Source organism: Dipteris shenzhenensis, chromosome 24, assembly GCF_047967505.1.
Source record: "Dipteris shenzhenensis isolate YYH24624 ecotype China chromosome 24, Dip_SZ_1.0, whole genome shotgun sequence".
Taxonomy (NCBI): Eukaryota; Viridiplantae; Streptophyta; class Polypodiopsida; order Gleicheniales; family Dipteridaceae; genus Dipteris; species Dipteris shenzhenensis.
Genome location: NC_141619.1, coordinates 1,744,298 through 1,764,090, shown reverse-complemented (window position 1 = coordinate 1,764,090; position 19,793 = coordinate 1,744,298). Strand labels below are relative to the sequence as shown.

At 39.4% G+C, this 19,793-nt stretch overlaps 1 protein-coding gene across 1 annotated transcript; it reads right to left on the bottom strand.

Annotated features, from left to right (window-relative positions):
- Positions 1–4,185: 4,185 nt before the first annotated feature.
- Positions 4,186–14,445, bottom strand: LOC147886081 (uncharacterized). Its single transcript, XM_087395055.1, has 5 exons — positions 14,311–14,445; positions 14,089–14,232; positions 13,908–14,006; positions 12,589–13,740; positions 4,186–4,293 (listed from the first exon to the last, which is right to left on the bottom strand). Exons 1-5 carry the CDS (start codon positions 14,443–14,445, stop codon positions 4,186–4,188), a joined length of 1,638 nt encoding a protein of 545 aa, XP_087251181.1.
- Positions 14,446–19,793: the final 5,348 nt, after the last annotated feature.

Below are 19,793 nucleotides of genomic sequence, written 5' to 3'. Positions count from 1 at the left end.
TAACCATAGACATCCATAGAATGATCAATGCCCATCAAACCACTCTCCACAATGCATTCCTAATATGCACTGAACCATGAATGAGGGGTCATATGACATGAAGCACATGGATCTAACATCCAATCATCGAGAATGGGTACATCAGTGGCCAAGAAGGAGGTGTCAGACATAGACAAAAGAATGCCTTCATCACTGCTACTGTCAGTGGAAACTTTAACATGCTTCTTCTCCTTCTTCCTGTCATTCTTAACCTTGCTCTTCTTCTTGCATTTTCTTAGCCATTTCCAGCAGTACTTTTTCATGTGGCCATACTTTCCACAATAGAAACATCTAACACAAGTCCGAGAGCTAGACTTGCTCTTGGAATTCCCCCTTGAACATAACCTGTTTCTACCAATTGATCTACCTCTGAAGTGCATATCAAGGCTGTATTTCAGCACATCAGGGAATTTCAACCCATCATGCTGTAACATAACACTATCATGGTCATACATCTAGCATATATGAGTATAGAACTCATATGCATGGCAATCTACACCCTGTACACCATCTTGTACCTGCAAGTAGACTGACTTTGAGAGAGATGACTATATGATAGAGCATGCTTGCTCATCCATGTCATCCCAATCACTCTGTTTAATGCTATTAGGCTTGACACCTTTGCATTGAATGGGCTTATGCTGCCTCTTCTGCACTAACACATCATAAATATGCTCTTTCCAATATTGAAAGTTTGATCCATCCAACCTCTCAATATCAAAGAGGGCACTACCAACTGTAGATGCCATATCTGTGGCACAATAGCTCACAACCAAAGAGCAGTATAGTGCAATAGGCAACCCAAATGACCAAAAATATAGTGTTGCCCAAACCAATCAGGTCTCCAAATAAACTGGCTGATCCAATGCTCAAAAGCACTTAGCCATAAAAAGGCATAAACAAGAATATATGCAGCCTAGTAACCTGCCAATGCCTGGCAATCCAAGTAAGAAATGCACTAAACCGAATGAGCAATGCCTGCTCAGCCTGCTCAACCAATGGCAATAGGAGCCCAGCTCAACTATCCATAAACATCAGTGCGGCATCCACCAATGCAAATCCATATTGCATCGAAATGGCATGTACTGCATCACCAACGCATCACCTCAAGTGTGCAATCGTTTGGCAACAAAATCAAGCATTCACCACTTGCCAAATGTGCCAAAGTGACTTGCCAAAATGCCAATAATGCCCTTGGACTGAAGTGAGATCCCAATCACTTTTTGTAATTTACTGTTGTGCAAGAGAAATCACATCCAGTTTGGGCAAGATAACACATTGTCCTTGTCTTTGAACAGTGATATCTTTTCACCAAATAGAGCCAAATCCTTGTGGATTCTCAGATATTCTCACCTGAAAAACAGCTTCCTACACATTGGTCACAAATCGACAGTACACTGCAACTTTTTGTGGTTTTGCAGAGGCTGTAACTCTTGCAGCTTATACCGGATCAACTTACTCCCAAAAGCAAAGTTGTAGTATGTTCTATGAACTACAACTTTCCAGTTCGGCACAAAGTGCAATTCTGCACCAAGAAAGAGATATTCAGTCCTAAAAATGACTGTTTTGTCATAAAAACAGCAACAGTAACTTCCTTGAATGTTTGCTGCCCTTTATAGCATCATCTGCTCCGGCAAAAAACAGCCCCAAAAATCGTCAAAATACATCCAGCAGATCACCCCGTATGTCAACTGCAACACCAGCAAAATGGCAAGTACAATGCCCAACCAAATCAGCCCTGAGAATGCTCACAGATCAGCAATAAAATAGCCCAAAAGCACTGGCCAAACAGCCCCGAAATGTGCTCCAAACAACGGCTAGTCATTGACAATACATCCTCCTCAGCTGTTCAATGAACTTACATAAACACCACCATACATGTAGGTGTAAAACTGTCAAAATGTCCATTGAATCACTGTCAAAATGACCTCAAAGCATGTGTCCTCAGTCGACAAAAGTATCTACAATGGCCTCTGATAAGAGAACTCCTAACCTGAGTCTTTGTTAGCCTACTGTAACTCGGGGAGACCTACATCTGTCCCCGAGCCAAGCGAAGACCAACTGAAAGAAATTGACGCTGTCTAATGCCCAGCACCGACAAGATGCAGCAAATTATGTCCAACAGGACCCAAATGCACGGGAAAGCACGAGCTAACAAAGCTCAACTGCAACTGAAAGAAGCTACATAGTGCATAAGCACATATCCCACACAATGTCCACAAGGCGTACTTCTACAAAATGTCCTGCAAAGAGACCAAAATCAGCCAATGCTCAGCTCCAAGACCTCAAATGCAACACTGGCTATCTCCCAAGGATACAGCTGCATCAAACATGCAATCCACAAGCTCCCCAATAGCTCATCTTCTCCAAAGTGGATGTTGTTGCTATCACTAGGCTGCTCTTTCTTTGCTCACAGGATGGAGTTGCTGCTAGTGCTGGGATGCTCTTGTTCCTTTGCTCACATCTCTTCCTTTTGAAATAGCCTGTTTCGTGCCATCCTCTCAAGGGCACCTCTAGTGTCCACGGCTCCATCAGCCCTTACAAGTGCCTCAGACTTGAAATACTCTCCTGCTCATGAGCCATCTGCAGCAGCTGCATCTACAAAGAGCTTCCCTATAGCCCTCCATGCAACGCCTCACCTCCAATGACGAGCAAGATTCACTTGCAAGGGGATCTATGGCTGCTCCATGGCTCCATAAGCTGGCAACACACGACATCATCGATGATCTCCATCGACGGTCTCCTTCCAACGCTAGGCGATCGACTCCACAACCCTTCTCATAAACGAGCTCAAGGCTCACAGGCAATCCGAAATGCCACCACCAGCTGCTCAATAAGAGACAAGACCAATGCAAACAATGTGTAGGGGCAATACATCATTTGGCCAATGTCATCCCCACTGTTAGGATTCCTAATAGACATCTCCACATGAAAACCTTTTGCTTTAGAGGTTGGCCATTCTTCCACATGCAACATAGGCATCAAGTCCACATCATAGAGGTTTGTCTAACCACCAAATCTATTTGGCATGAGATTGCATCCATGGCAAGTGGGATTAATAATTGATAAGTTGTTGCTATTGTCAATGTCATCATTGAAATGACCTAGTAACCAGTCTGATGTTACAAGTTTCCAATCCTCCAAGTGATTTAGTACCGTTGAAGACAAGGAATGCAATCCCAGCCTTTTTGGAACAAGCTTAGAAATTAATTCAGCCCTTCCTTTTCAGTAAACATCTTGGTGGAATGAATAATTTCACCAGATCTAGGTTTATTGGTTGTTATATACTCACGCATCCCCCTCCTTTAGAAACTATCGTCAAATCATAGATTGATCTACCTAAGATGAAATTGATTCATCAGGTTGATGATAATGGCTGCCTTCGCATCAGCATTAATCTTGCTTTATTAGATTCCCTAACAATTGTGGTCACCTATCAGATGTATGATATGCCTCCCTATCCATACCTAGCTATTGATTATACTACTCAACCATCCTTGTTTACACATCACATGTGGATCGATCGTATCCTAGTGGTAGGCACGACACAAAATTGTATCCCTCCTATGGCATATAAGTCTGGTTTCTGGCATACTAATGGGAAATATTTTGATCGAGTAATCTAGACAAGTAGCTAAATGACATATGACCCTCTGCCTCTAGTTGTCTCGCAATACCTTCTATTGCTTGACTCGAGCGTGGACACAAAGTTGAAGCTATGGGACTTAAGGGGTGGAATGAGGAATGGGTTAGGAACTAAGATTCAAGGCTCAAGGATGTGGTTACCAAATTAGAAAACCTTTTGTCGAATCATTTAAGCTATAGAATAACTCTTGAATCCATTCCCTTCATAAATTTGAAGGGATTCGAGAGAATTGGGGTGGAACCAATTTTGTTGGGGGACTGTTCATTTCTATAGGGTTTCGGGAAACCAAAAGTTTCGAAAGAAACCCTGTCAATGCCTTCCCCTTTGGTGTTCCTTCTTATCTCTATGCATTTCACTGCTCCACTGGCAATTCCCTCTGCCCCTCTATCATATCCGATCATTATTTGTACATGTAAAACAAGTTGTCAAGCCATCTTTCTCATGAGATATTTACAAAGAGATGGGTACACTCAACTGCCTTGCCTAGTAACATGGGACTTTCATCGCTCTCCCACAACCCCATTTTCACAAGTTTTCATTTCAATCCACATGGTATTCATGAGCTTGTCTCTGCGGTTCTTTGCTATCCAAGTCATGACATTGATTAGCTATAAGAAAGGACATAAAATGACCATTAGCATGAATCACATCTTGCACATATTTAAGATATTATGCCTTTTGGTATTCTACTATGGTGAGGGGTGATGGAAAGATCTTACTCTAGTGCACACTCCCCAAAGCCATGAGGTTGCACACATCAATTAGATGTCCCAACCAACATATTTATTGCAAAAGCACTTACCAAAACACTAGTAAATGGGCTTGAGAAATGGCTATAAAGAATGGTCCCTTTGAAAAATCCTGATAAAATCCCACAAAGTGGTCTCCCATTTACCAAATACATTTGTACATACATGAGTGCACATTTTAGTCGGTAGTTGTGTCCATGGCTACTTTTGGGCTGTAAAACTAATGAGCATGGGGTACGGGAGCAATCAACTTATAGTGTATGTTCAAAATGTTAAGGCCTCCATGCATTTTTTGAGAATAAACAATCTCAAATATCAAAGAGCCAGAGTCCAGACATTATTTTTGTCTTTGCACATTTTCCAAATGAATTCCATTGCTTGCGACATAAAAGCATCCAAGGTTTGCTTGTCCCATGCTTAAAGATGCAATTGGAACTATATGTATGCCATGGTGATTTCTTGTACACTTCGCATATGTACATGCTACGGTTAAGTAGAGAGATTCTATTAATGAAACTTTTATTGCATGCACTGCATGACCAAATGGATTTACTCCTTTAAGGATATAGTATATCAAGAGTATATCCTATAAGGTTTAGGACATAAGGTTTGTGGTATAGGGTTTAGGGTTTACAATATAGGGTATAGGGTGTTAGGGGGAACTTAAGGTTTTAGTTTGAGGATATATGGTATATGACTATGCATTTTGGTCTACATAAGAAGGTTTTTAGTTAGAAAGTATAGAGTATAGGTGTTTCAATTTGAGGATATAATCTATTAATAACTAAACATTTTGGTAGAAATAAGAAGAAATATTATTTTTTTTTGTTTTTGGACTTGATGCTTGGACAAGATGAAAGATCCCCATGTAATATTTTTGAATCACTGACCTCAAGGGTGGCATTGGATAATGGAATGAGAGTCAAAGAAGAAAAAAAACTATACATAGAGGCTATGCAAAAGAATATTAGTACTAGAGAAAAACAAATTTGGCAATGCATTGTCAAGGGAAAAGTGACTATATGGGATGCAACTAACAAGTGGGTTCAACTATACTAATTCAATGTCACGTTGATGCAAGAAGTAAATCCCAATACTTCAACCTTTTTACTCTTGCCAAAAGTGTTTATGCTTCAACTTGACAATTGCGGATCTGAGAATAAGAACAGATATGTGTTTGCATTTCTTTCCTTGCCTGTTGCAAGGGGATTGGGGAGCCTTTGAGATGGTTCAATTGGGATTCCTTATGGTTGGACACACACATGAAGACATTGATGCTTTGTTTAGTCAAATATTAGAGCATCTAAGAACAAGTTGCACATTCACATTCCCACATCTAATACAAATCTTCAATGAGTGTACAAGTGCAAAAGTTGCACCATTCTTAGTTTGAGAGGTTCTGGACTTCAAGCGTTTTGTGGATGGTTTTTTATGTGATAAAAATGATATATTGGTTGGGCACTCTAAATCATTGCAATTTTTATTCTTCCCACAAGAAGGTGTGCCATTGATGCAATACAAGATGCACCCCAAGGCAACTAGCTGGAGTCCATAAGAAGGGATAGAACTTTGGAAACATGATCTACAAGGCCAAATAATTCTTCTAGAAGGCTAGCCCAATAACATTCTACTCTATGAGTACATCGAGAATAGTGATCAAGTCTTGTGAGGTTCGAAGAGCTATGTGGAGTTTTGGAAACAAGGTGTGGATGCTTGAGCTTGTGAGTCAGGCTATTCTAAGTGGATTCAACTAGCCATTGAATATTGGGATAATGTAATCAATTTCCTGAAGGCACCATACCTAGAAGCTGTTAATACTTGCAAGGCATTTTGGCCACAAAGCTCCTTCTTCATGGATGATAAAAATAATAGTTATGATGATGAGAGCAACATGATAGGATTGGAAGAGCTTGATAATCATGATTGTGGTCCAGCATGCAATAAGATAAAGGAAGCTTTTGACCCTAAGATTGATGTTAAAAAAGATGACTTCATTCTTGTAAGGTTAAGTGACAAAATTTATCCAATATGATTAGGAGTTGCAATGTCTGAAATTGTTCAAGATAAAGAGTCTACAAATTACATGAAAGTGAAGGTACAATATTGGGCTCTCACAACAACAAAAAAATCATGACACGATTGAAAACATGTATATGAACTATTGGAAAAAGCATTGGCTATGTAACAAAAAGTGACAAGAGCATGTTAACATGATTGTTTGGACTTGGACGGCCAGCACAAAAAGAGGCAAAAAGGTACCTATGAGAATACCTGCTAGGGTATGGGAGAAAGCACAAACTAATCTCTTATTGCAAGGGAATGTTGATTGTGACATTCTAATGTAATATGATCCATTTTGGCATCCTTTTATTGGCATGTCCCTTAGAAAATTCATTTGGAATATTCATTTTTATTCTATTTGAAAGATTCATTTTTGTGTTGTGAAAGATTGAGGGGTGGTAGGCTGAGGGGGAGGGGCTTTAGAGGGAGGGTTCAGAGGAGAGGGCATGCACGACCATCCATTTAAAAAAATTGGCTTGTTTGAAAAAAGGAAATTCGTAAACAAATTCAATCTTGTATATGAAATCCAATCACTTGAAATAAATTTCTTCAATCATTTTTAATAATATTAATTCATTCCAATTATGATGTAATAATTATTCAATTATTCAACATATTATTGAGTAATTATAATTGAGATGTAGTTAAATAATTGAGAAAAATGTTGACCTATGTCATTTTCAATGTTGTTATGAGAGAAGATGTGTTGTGATTTCACTCTACAAGAGGGTTTGGATGTGGTGCTGTATGGGAGAAATAAATTGGTTTCCTTTGGGCAAATACACAATTTTTTCCCATGAGCTTGTGTCATTTTCAATATTGTGGTGAGAGAAGATGTGTGATGATAATCACTAAAAATATTTGCTCTAAAGTAGAGGATTGCATCGAGAAAGATATGAAAGTAGAAGACAAGCTATGGTTGATGGACAAAAAACCCACCATTGGGAAGAGCGGTGTGCTTCTAATGGAGAGAGACACCACCAAAGACCCGAGCTGAATGAGGAGCAACTAAAGTAGTTTGCCCGAGTTCCTCTCACAATAGATAGAAACTCTACTTGGCCAAGATTAATACATCAAACTGTACCTTTGAGGACCAAAGATAACACCAACCAATTCAAGGTGAGCTTATAGCAACCTCACACCCATGAAGGTGGTTATGATAGGTGGAAGGCTAATGACTCAGTCCTTCTGATTGGGAGGCCTGCCTACTCAGGTTTTGGAGTAGAGAAATTTAAGTCCAGCTCTAACATCAAGGTGAAGTTTCAAATTTTCAAAGGCACAGATGATGAAGACCCCTATAGTCGCTTGCAGAGCTTTTTGTGTGTCTGTCACATCAATGGTGCAATAACACATGAAGAGTATATGGATTATTTTCCATGTACCTTAATACAAAATGCTCAATGATGGTTCAGTCAGTTCCCAATTGGGTACTTCCCCAATCGGTATGCAATGTTCGAAGCAGTCCTATGAAGGCTCTAGTAGGAGATCAGTGAAGAAGATATGTGGACAAATTTTAGTGAGCTTAAGAGGAATGCAAGGCTAAATATTGTAACACTTGCACTAAGTTTGGGCATGATGACTCAAATTTTTGGTTCAATCTTAAAAATCGCCAAGTGTCAGCAAAGTAAGTGGCACGACCAATGCTCAACCACCAAGCAACAAGCCACCATGACCCGAGCAGTAAAAGGAAAAAGGAAAGAATGGTAAGGAGTATACCAATCCATCTAACATCAAGTGCTTCTATTGTGGACATAATCATTTGCATTTGCACTGTACAATATGGGCTGAACACTTGAAGTTCCTCAAGAATAACACGAAAAGGAAAGAAGTGGATCCAGAATGTTGAGCAGTTGTAGCCAGCTCAATGGCAACCACTGAAGACACAGATGCCTAGGGTAAAGACATCAATTGGAAGGCTCAAAAGGAGTTGGCAAACGAAATTGAAGGGAAAATATCCAGCAGTAGAAATGCCCACACAGATTGAACAGTTAGTCATTGAGAGAGGGGAATCCTCAAAATCTAAGGCAAATGAAACAGAACCGAGTGCTTCATAAGAATCTAGCACAAAGCTAGCCCGAGTATGGGAAATGTTTAAAAATATGCAAGTCAATTTGATGTTTGTCGAGTTAATGCGAATACCTTCATACTGTCTTGATTTGTTTGATCAGCAGATCAAGGACTCATCCAAGAAACCAAAAGATGTGCAATCCTTAGCCACTATACCTGTGATTGATGCTTTGGTAGTTGATGAGGAAGTTCCAATGATCACCATCCATGTTAAGAAACAAACCATACCGAGAGTAATAGTTGATGGGGGTTCAGGAGTGAACATTATCTCTGAAGAGATTGCTTGGATAAAAGTTCAAATCATAAAGCCAATCACCTTTTTGAGTCTGCATGGCATATTAACGACCAGTTGACCCTAAAGATATGTTGTAGGTATGTGGTCATTTCTATTGGCGGCATCTATTATACAGTTATCTTCATTGTGATTGCTATGGAATAACATGCCTATCCAATCCTATTGGGAAGACCTTAGATGAAGAGTGCCAAAGTACTCCCTGATTGGGGTACAGAAGAGATGATCATCAAGATAGATAGTCAAGATGTGTATATACCAATTTTTTATGTCAAATGCATAAAATACTATACTAGAAAATATTTTGTCTTCCCATCACATTCTCTTTCCCACCCACACCTCTATTTTTGTTTTTGTAGGCCACAATTGTGTGGAGATGAATATATGTAGCTGTCCAAGCCATAGTTGTGTGGGGATGGATATATTTACTGTTTTAAAGATGCCACTTTTTAGTGTACTAGGTGAATCTAAAGTGGGGGTGGCCGATTTGGAAAAAAGTCCAAAATAAGAAAAAAAATCCAAAGATTTTGATTGAATATTGTCTTATGGTAGTATTGTGAATGATTCCATGTTAATACTATGGTAGTAGTGTGGATTATTCCATGTTAATACTAATGTCTACATCAAGATTGTTGTTATTGCAATTGGACATAATGTGTGTGTTTTCATGTTTATATACCAAGTGTAATGTTTTGGGATTGGTAATTGTTGGTGTAATGGTTTATCAGATGATTGTTAACAACAAACACAATTTTCATGTAATTCTTTTGGGATTAGTAATTGTTGGCATGATGGTTTATCAATTGATTGTTAACAACTAACACAATTACCAGGTTGAGTACAAATGATGAGTTGGATAATGAGAAATTAAGATGGTGAAGATAATTTGGATTGAGCAAAGGATCAAATGGTCGATAAAGGCCATGGACTAATATTGCAAAAAAAATGAACATTGAGGTGTAGGCTAAATTACTTCATTAATTATGATGAGGTCATATTAAGTCTTGAAGCTATGTTGAGCAATCCCTCCAGTTGTGGACCATAGGGATGCTTTTGGATGTACCATTATTGGCTCTTTTCTTTAAAGTGTAATATTTAGCCTATTAACGATGGACACTATGGAAAAAAAATGAGGAGACATGGTAGCTTGGAGGAGAAGAGCTTGCCATGTGTCACAAAGAAGGAGCTCTTGGATGGAGGGTTGGATAGGGGAGGAGGTGGAAAGATAAGAGGCTTTGAGTGGGAAGGAGGTGGAAAGACAAGAGGCACCTTTGGAGGAAGGATGAGATAGAAGGTCAATGGAAAGGAGGAGATGGAAGTTCAGGTTTGGGAGGAAGGAAGAGATAGAAAGTCAATGGAATGAAAGGAGGAGATGGAAGGTCTCAAAGCCATGGGTTAAGACTTAGCCAACATTTGAAAATCCAATCCAAGATACAAGATGAATTGATTGGCAATTGAAGAACCAATCAATGCATGTGCCGAAAAGGAGCTGTGTGTGTGTGTGTGTGTGTGTGTGTGTGTGTGTGTTCGCCTTGGGGGGAGGGGGGTGCACTTGCTATATGCATATGTACATATGTGTGTATATGCACATAAGAGAGAGAGAGAGAGAGAGAGAGAGTCCTCATCACAATGATCTCCAAAACGAACACAATGATACCAAAGAAATTCTTAAAGCCTCCAAATCCATATGCAAAAAGATGCAATAGATCCACATAGAGCTCCCCTAATAAGTTGAATTGTGTTTGTTGAGTATAGAGCAAAGACAAGAAATTCAAAAAGATACAATAGATCTACATAGAGCTCCCCTAATAAATTGAATTGTATTTGTTGAGGAAATTGGGTTACATGAAACTTGAAATTTTATTTATTTCAAGACATTTTAAGATCGTACCATGAGATGCAGCACAGAGGGTCTAACCCATCGTAGACGGGTGATGCAACTTGTGTACAATTATAAATACTCTAGATGGGAAGCAAGAGCTACCATCTAGAGGGGTAGACTACTACGTCACTCTCTTCTCTCTCCTTTGTCTCCCTTTATTCTTTAATACATGGTCTCTTTGTTTATTGTAATTTTGAAACCTAGACGAGGGTTTATTTTCCTTTCTTGTGATGGGACTTCAATTGTGTGCATAAATATGAAGAAAAGAAAACACCCTATATATATTCCTTGTGAACATGATAAAACCCCTTAATATAGTAGCTTATATAAATACCTCTTAGTATCTAGTATGATCACCTTTCCTTATATTTCCATTCTTTCTGAAGCTCCCCCCTTTCCTTAGATGTGAGAGGGCTATCCAAGTGCTTGGGGCTATTCCTTTGTTCATCAAATTTGTAATGCATGTTTGTTTTGTGAGCCATTGTGAATTCTTATACCCCTATGTTCATTGTTGATTGCACTTTCTAGTTCACATACCTTTTTGCACCATGCTTTTGCCCAAAACCCACTTACCCCTTAAGTTGTATATAAATTTAGGACAAAAATTAAAAGGGGTTATCCCTAATGTATAACCTTGTGTGCCCCTCCAAAAAAACCCCTCAGGTACCATAAGGAAGCTTGTGTGAATCCCTTGGGGGCATAAAATTGGGATGTCTATTTTTTAGAATGCCACAAGAAAGTGAAGGTCCTCATGGTATCAGATTAGTGTAAGACATTAATATAGTAAAAAGACTCTTAGGAAGGTCAAGGTTTTTATACAATGTCATTAGTGATGATGTGAGATCGGTGAGAAGTCTAAACCTCTTTGTACTTGACAAGTAAGTGATTTAAATAATGGTTTTCCATGACCTAAAGCATCCTAAACTATCCATATTCATCAACTTTGGGATGTCTTTCAAATGCTAGTTTTAATCTCAGTTGAATTCCTTAGGACCTCAAAATGTTATCTTAGGTCTTTTAGAGGGTGACCTCCCCCATAAATACATTAAAAAAAACTATTTTGAGGAGCATGGTTAAGAAAATACATTGCCTTTGACTATCATAATGTATGGCTCAATGTAAAGAAAACTTGTCCTTTCAAACTAGTCATAGAATACGTCCAATATTGATGTCTTCAAAATAGCAACCATTAGGACCTCTATGTCTCAATGGAAAGCCACTCTAAGACTCAAGAGTGGAGTCTCGGAGACATCTTCACACTGAATCTATGCTTTGATGATGGACTTAAAAGCAGAAGTAGGATCTTCCTACTTTGATGATGGACTTAAAAGCAGAAGTAGGATCTTCCTACGCTTTGATGATGGACTTAAAAGTAAAAGTAGGATCTTCTCACATAAGATATGCATCACACACTAGGATATGAATAGGGATACATAAATAGGGGTGACAAGAAGTCTACGATCTTCAAAGTAAGTCAATGTAACCATATACACTATAACCATATAAGTAGGCTGCAGCCTCCTAAGGAGTCAATGTAACCATGTAAGTAGGTAAAGCTAGCCTCTTATTAAAGTACAGAGTGGCCCTTATGATGCACAGGCAAACAAAGTAACTATTGACATGATCATTGATAAACGCATATGACGAACGTCTGAAAATTGGAGAGTCGTTGGGAAGGCTACTGTGCAAAGAAGTGATTTGTGGTGCAGTGGTCCGCAGCAAATGCGGAGGTAGAACGAAGTTTGATGTTGCTGCTGGTTCTGTTTCTACTAACAATGTGTCGTTTTTGGTGCGACGGGCTCAACGTTTGCGCTCTTGGGGACCTGTACTGATGATGCATGCGTCGACTCACTCTTGGAGATGACCGCGTTTTCGGCATATCTTCTCTCAAAACTAGCAATGTTTGACACCATCGCTGATTACTAATGCAAGACTCGACGCTACGTTCTTCTTGCAGAAATCGTTTGAGATGAGGACCTTCTTCTGGTTGTTTGTCCAAAAGCTGCTGCTGAGGACTTTCGGCGGGATGTTTTCTTGCTATGCCCCTTAACTCTCTGGCTTCCGGGCACGTGTCATTGTCCAAGGCCATGTTTGTGTCGCAGAGACGCTGCTCTATGACTGACAACTGGTCGCATAGTGCCCTAGATTTCGTGAAGGCTTCGGCGATCTGGCAATGTTCTTGACTAAGCTGCACCTTTGCCGTTTGAAAAAGCTGGAGAGCAGCGGCTAACTTGGTCTCTTTTTGCCTCAGTTCTTCTTCCAAGCTGCGAACTCGTATAACCTCGTCATCCAGACGAGTTTGCATCTCGAGCTCGCGTGCTGTTTTCTGTGCAACGGCCTGTTTTAAAGCCTCGACACTTTTGATCTTTTCCTCCATGGACTTCCTGATTAGTTCCTCTTGTCGGGATTTCGCTTGCAGCTCCTCACTCTGAGACTGCAATCGTAGCTCAAGGCTCTTGGCGTAAGCCACAATTTCAGCGTTTGCGGCCGAGAGCATTTTAATATTGGCGGAAACCGCAGAATCCATCTCCTCCATTAAATTCCGCAGTTTAACCATACCCTCTTCCCTAAACTCCTTCAGAAACGCAATCAGTGGTTTGCACATATTGCTTGCGAGTTCGTTCATCATTCCCTCCACCTCAGCTTTCAGCTCAAGCAAATTCTTTCTCAAACCTTCGAGCCCGCTCTCTTGCAGTTTGACTGCTAATGACATCAAAGCCTGATAGCTTTGTTCTGCTACACGCAGCCGATGTGTTATCCGGCTGTCGTGCTGTCTCATTTGTGCAACGCGCTGGTGAAGATTCTTGAAATTTAGGATGTAATTCTGCTGCAGGGACTCACAGTATTTCTCACAATCCTGAAATCTATCCGTGATGGATTCTTCTTGAGATCTCACTAGACTTTCCACCATCTTCACCACACCAACCAACTGGCGCAGTTGCTGCTTTTGCAAAAGTGAAAACTCTGCGATATGACCAGCGGCCTTTGTATTCACAGATCCTTCCTACAACCGTTCGATTGGTAAGCTACTCGTTTTTTAGAAGACACAAGCCGTCGATGCAGAAAACATGACTCGAAGCCAGAGAATGCGGTTGCAGGTTAGGAATTTCGCCTTCGACGTGATCTATGCCAATTCTGTAAATTAGTTCGACAGTATGGCTATCTACAAACCTTATAGCCATGTAGCCATTGGCTTGCTCTTGACGCAGCTGACCATTGCTCTTCCTTCGGTGCCAAGGGGACGCCCGAACAGAGTGTCAACGAGGCGGGCTGCAGAAAACAAAACTGATCAGAAATTGGAAATTACACTACGACTCCAACACCTCAGATAAGCTCCAGGTGATACACTCACACTATAAGGCGCTCCAACAAGGTCGGGGGAGAGCGATGAAAATTTCGTGACAGAAGCGTTTCTTCCTTCATCCGCGAGTTCCTCCACCTTTAAGCCTACTAAGCGGATTAAAGGGATCGACAAGGAGTTGAAAACATCATTTGCCTGCAGCCATAACGGAAAATCACTTTTCGCTTCTAAAAGGTAAACCTTAAGTGCTCGGTCATCGAGGAAAAACTTTACCTCAGCCATGCCTTTGAGCAGCTCTGCTCTCAACGCTTCAAAGCACAGCTTAGACTCTGCAAGCTGCTGCCAAGCAGATCGCAACTTTGCGTGCAGTCGATGAGCCTCCAAGCTCCCATTTTTGGCCCTTTCCATCGCCAAAGATGAGGGATTCGACAATGTTTTTGGATGCCTTTGGTGGATGTAATGGAAAGGCAGGCCGCAGGCAGAACAGAGTTTGAGATGTGAGATGACGATGTGCGCAAGAAACAAATGGACAAGTGCTTGAGGAGAAATGACAATGCGCAAGAAATATATTCCATATGGCAAAGGTTTGGCATACGTTAGTTGTAATTCCATCAACATTCAACTCAAGCAAGCAGAGTTACAAATTGCACAAATTGCTCCCCTTCTTTTTTTTTTTGGACACTCACCCACCTTGTAAATTAAGATCGATTAATTAATTTGTGTCCTCTCACGAAATGTCAATTAACCTAAGATAACAAACAAGGATAAACTTAATTAAGCCGTTAATTTTTCATTAACCATCCAAAAATTAACATCCGGTATCGTTGAGCGATCCGATAACTATTACATTCATTGCAAATGACATTTAGCTCTTTTCATGTTCTCCATTGGATTATTTGCTATGTGCATTGAAGAGAGAATGCAAACATAGATTGAAGTGTGTTTGCTCCTTGTATTAGAGAGGGCTAAGGTCAAATATTTTTAAGACATTTCTATTGAGGAGAGAATGAAGAGTTGGGTGTAAGGAGCATGCTTAAAAACATGATGATATAAACATTATATGGATAGATATGAATAGATAACAAATCTCTGGAATTTAGAATTGACATCTCACACATCGCTCTTGTCATGTCCAATGTTGCCTTATCTTAACAAATCCTAGAAATATTCTCTAAAGGCCTAAGAAATGTATTGATTGTTGATACTAATGAATAAAAACATACACACACAAAGAAACACACTACTTCCCCACCCAAGACCTCGAATCATTAAAAAAGTTAAATGTCTCATTACATAGAACCATCACCACTGGAGCAAAGTCTACAACATTGTTACTTTACACACTTGCCTCTATACTATTTGCTCCATGATCCTTCTCCATCAAGGTCCGAGGTAGGTGAGAATTCAATCCCGATCTAATCAAACTCTAATGCAGAATTAATCTAGATAACGAAATACACAAGCGTCGATGAAAATAAACAAATCCCAAACTGACACATTGCCATTACATACAAAAGAAAATTAAGAGAACCAACCTCCAAGTGACGCATAATCACATTCCAAATAAAGTAACCAATAAAAAAGCAACACCTATCAAAGTACACGAAACACAATGAACAATAAAAATTTCATTGGTGACATTTATAAAATATTCCATCCACCCTTACAAAAAAAATCCAAACATGGTCGTTCCAACAAACGTGACCACTAACCACTACCACAACTAACAAAACAATTTATTGCATTTCACCAAAAACTTCCCCATTATAAAACTTCCGTTCATCTCCATCCATCTCCGTCAAGAAACTCCGCCAACACTAAACCATTGCAACACCGACCATATCTCTGAAGAAAACTTTCCACCGTCACCTTCTAGCATAGGAGCTCCACCATGCAAATGACAAATGCCAAACTAGCAATGCTATATGTAGCAGAACCTTAACCACCACTAAACCGGTCCATAGAACTATCAAAACCTTCAAGGCAGCACCAGACCATTTCTCTCAAGAAATCATCATCTTCATTCAAATCCTTACTAAAATCATTCACATCTTTGAAAGTGCACAACCAATAGGAATAGGAACGACATGACCAAACATATCACCACTTAGAAGAACATAACCACCACCAAAACACTCTAATGCAACACCAGCAAAAGAACTAGAAGGCCACCAACATCAAACACTCCACAAGAAGACCCGCCACTTGTTGTTAGCCCAAAACATCACAACCAACCCCAACATTACCAGCCATTGCATTACAAATAGTAGTAACCGTGAACTACCATAACCAATAGCTAACAAACCACTAGCAGGTACTTAATTCCAACAACCATCCCCTGAAGAAACTTTATCAACCACATGTGCACACTCCGCAATGCATTCATCAAGAACTACCTCATAACACCTTCTCTTACCCGATTCATCATATGGTCTTTCAATAAGGGTCTCACAAGCCTGACGCTGAATATCCTCAGTAGCATTGTACTTTTCAAAAAAAGAAATGTACCTATGACCAGAAAATTTTGTTGCAACCTCTGTAGAAACATTTTTATTGAGGGAGTGTCTAAATTTCCTACAAAAGGGCAGAGTCCTTATGCTCATTTCATTCCTTTTTAGTTTAAAGCGGTCCTTTTGCCTCTCCATTATCTTGATCTCCTTTTAGATTTGAACATATAGAATAGGTTCTCAAAGCCATAGAAGCAAGAAAGCTTATAGGAATATGAAATCCCCTGCCCATGGAGTCCTTGAGCAAGAGCAAAAGAGGAAAGCTCATGAGCAAAAGAGAGCTTGGAGAGCACAATCTTGAGCCTTTGCTAATGTCCACATCCTTCCTCTTCTCCTCCACCCCCTTCTCCTCATATTGGGACTTCCCATGACATGGCCCCTCTGCCTTCTCCCCTTTCTCCTCATCCTCCTCCTCTCCCCCTCCTCATGTGCCTATCTTATAGACTCCCCATGATTCTGCTACTGCCCTTGCCCCTTGTCCTACTAGTTTGGAGGCCTTTGCTACTATTGAGAAGGATTTGACTTACACAAGTCACAGGCATACATTATCGTGCCAATAAGATCTTTCACTCATTATTTTAAGATCTCATGCTTTTGTCATAGTCAGCTCTTCTTACTCCTTGATTGATCATCCTAACTTAGAAGAGTGTAGAGTATGTGGGACTATGGATTTCCATTCCATCAAGATAACCACTCATCATGATCCCACCATCTATTTATTGAGATGCTATGTGATGAAAAGTGTGCTCAATCAGGATAGTGTGGATGGTCGTGGGGGGATGCCATTGATTCCCATAGCATGATCTTGAGTGGTACCTATTTACAACACGTATAGAAGCACGGCAGGTTCATTAATTTTTGCTAGTATCAGGCTGATCATGAGGCATACATCTATTCCCATCCTGTGATCACATTCAATGCATAGCAGCAAAGGGACTCCATGTTGGCAACTTGGTGTGGAGGACCATGAGAGCTCAATAACTACAGTTGGCATGAGAGAAAATCTTGATCAGTAGCATATAATGATTGTATTGATAATGATGTTTATTTATATGGACATTATGTTGAGTTCTTGGATCATCATATTGAGGATTGATGATGGTTATTTATATATTATCATTGTATTTGGTTCCTGTCATTATATTGATGATGAGTCATTTGAATATTTTGTCAAATGTAGTATTGAGTTCCTATTATTATTAATTTTCTTAGCTTATATGGTTGAAATTCATTAGTGCATTTTAATGTAGATCGAAATTTATTTTGGGCTCCAAAATACATGCATAGGTGCTCCAAAAAATATACATTTTTGTGCTTCTACCATCATGCACATATGTATGATGGTTACAATACTTTGGACAAGTCTTGGAATAACCAAGATCCATGCCCTCACAAAGTTTTGTCAGATTTTGATATTATTTGTGATGTAATACATGCGTATTTTGGTATTTTTACAATGTATAAGTGCTCCAAAATATATGCATTGTTGTGCTGAGAATTATCATCATGTGCATGTGTCCGATGGGTACAATACTTTGCACAAGTCTTGGAATTACAAAGACGTATATGCTACAAAATTTGGTGGTATTATGATACCCTTTGTTTTGTAAGACATGTGTATTTCTGTGGTTTTTACCATGTACCATGCATAAGTGCTCCAAAATATATGCATTGTTGTGTGTCTACCATCATGCGCATGTGTTCAATGGCTATGATACTTTGCACAAGTCTTGGAAAATCCAAGACCCATATTCTTGCAAACTTGGTGATATCTTGATATCATTTGTGTCATAAACATGCCTATTTCCATGTTTTTTACCATGTACCATGCACAAGTGCTCAAAAACATATGAATTGTTGTGCTTCTACCATCATGTGTATGTGTTCGATGGCTACAATAATTTGCACAAGTCTTGGAAAAACCAAGACCAATATTCTTGCAAAGTTTGGTGAGACCTTGATATTGTTTGTGTCATATAGACTTGCCTATTTTGTGTTTTTTACCATGTACCATGCACATATGCTCCAAAAAATATGCATTGTTGTGCATCTACAATCATGCACATGTGTATGATGGCTACAATACTTTGCAAAGTCTTGAAATAACTAAGATCCATGCACTCACAACGTCTAGTTGGATTCCAATATCATTTGTGTCGGAGGACGTGCATAAATTTTTGTGTTTTCTAATCATGTACCATGCATAAGTGCTCCAAAAAATATGCATTGTTGTGAGTCTACAATCATGCATATGTGTCTAATGGCAATTATAATACTTTTCATAAGTACTAAACTAGGTAATATTCATGTTCTCACAAAGTTTTGTGGGATTCTGATATCGTTTGTGTTGTAATACATGCGTATCTCCGTGTTTTTTATCATGTACCATGCATATGTGCTCTAACAAATATGCATTGTTGTGCTTCTACGATCATGTCTATCTGTCGGATGGCTATGATACTTTTCAAAAGTCATGAAATAGCTAATATCCATCCACTCGCAAAGTTTGTTGGTTTCCAATATCGTTTGTCATAAGACATGCAGCAGCTCCATGTTTTTAATCATGTACCATGCATAAGTGCTCCAAAAAATATGCATTGTTGTGATTCTACGGTCATGCATATGTGTTTGATGGCTACAATAATTTGTACAAATCTTGAAATAACTCGGATCGATGCACTTGCGAAGTTTGGTTTGATTTTGAATCTTTGATATCGTTTGTGTCATAAGACATGGATATTTCCATCTTTTTAAATCATGTACCATGCAGAAGTGCTCCAAAAAAGAACATCAAGTGAATTCTATTATACAGTGGAACTTAATATCCTAAAAACACCCATTGAAAGGAAAATCTGATATATACTTTGACATGTGGTTATGGTTGACAGATGCATATTTTTCCTACATGGTAGCATTGACATGTAAAAAAATGGGCCACTTTGATTTCCCACCCTTCCATTCGGTGTTTTATGCACATGAAACTTTGCAAGAGAATTTAAATGATTAGAAATAAGAGTCATCCAAATTTTGGTACTCATCGGATATTTGGACATGCGGCAACATTCCACCTTTTTCTTACATGGAGGTACCCACACATAGAAAAATGTGCCACTTTGATTACCCACCCTATCAATCCGTGTTTGATGCGCATGAGGCCTTACAAATACATTCAAATGACTGGTAAATGAGAGTTGTGCAAAGTATGATTCCAATACCATACTTAGACATGCAACCACCTATGCCTATCTT

Bases quoted from the DNA above. Each gene is read 5' to 3' on its own strand.
- LOC147886081 (XM_087395055.1), bottom strand. From the start codon at position 14,445: ATGGAAAGGGCCAAAAATGGGAGCTTGGAGGCTCATCGACTGCACGCA. The intron at 14,233-14,310 runs GTAAAGTTTTTC...TTATGGCTGCAG, and splicing joins TGCTCAAAGGCATGGCTGAG to GCAAATGATGTTTTCAACTC. The intron at 13,741-13,907 runs GTTTGTAGATAG...GAACGGTTGTAG, and splicing joins AATGGCTACATGGCTATAAG to GAAGGATCTGTGAATACAAA.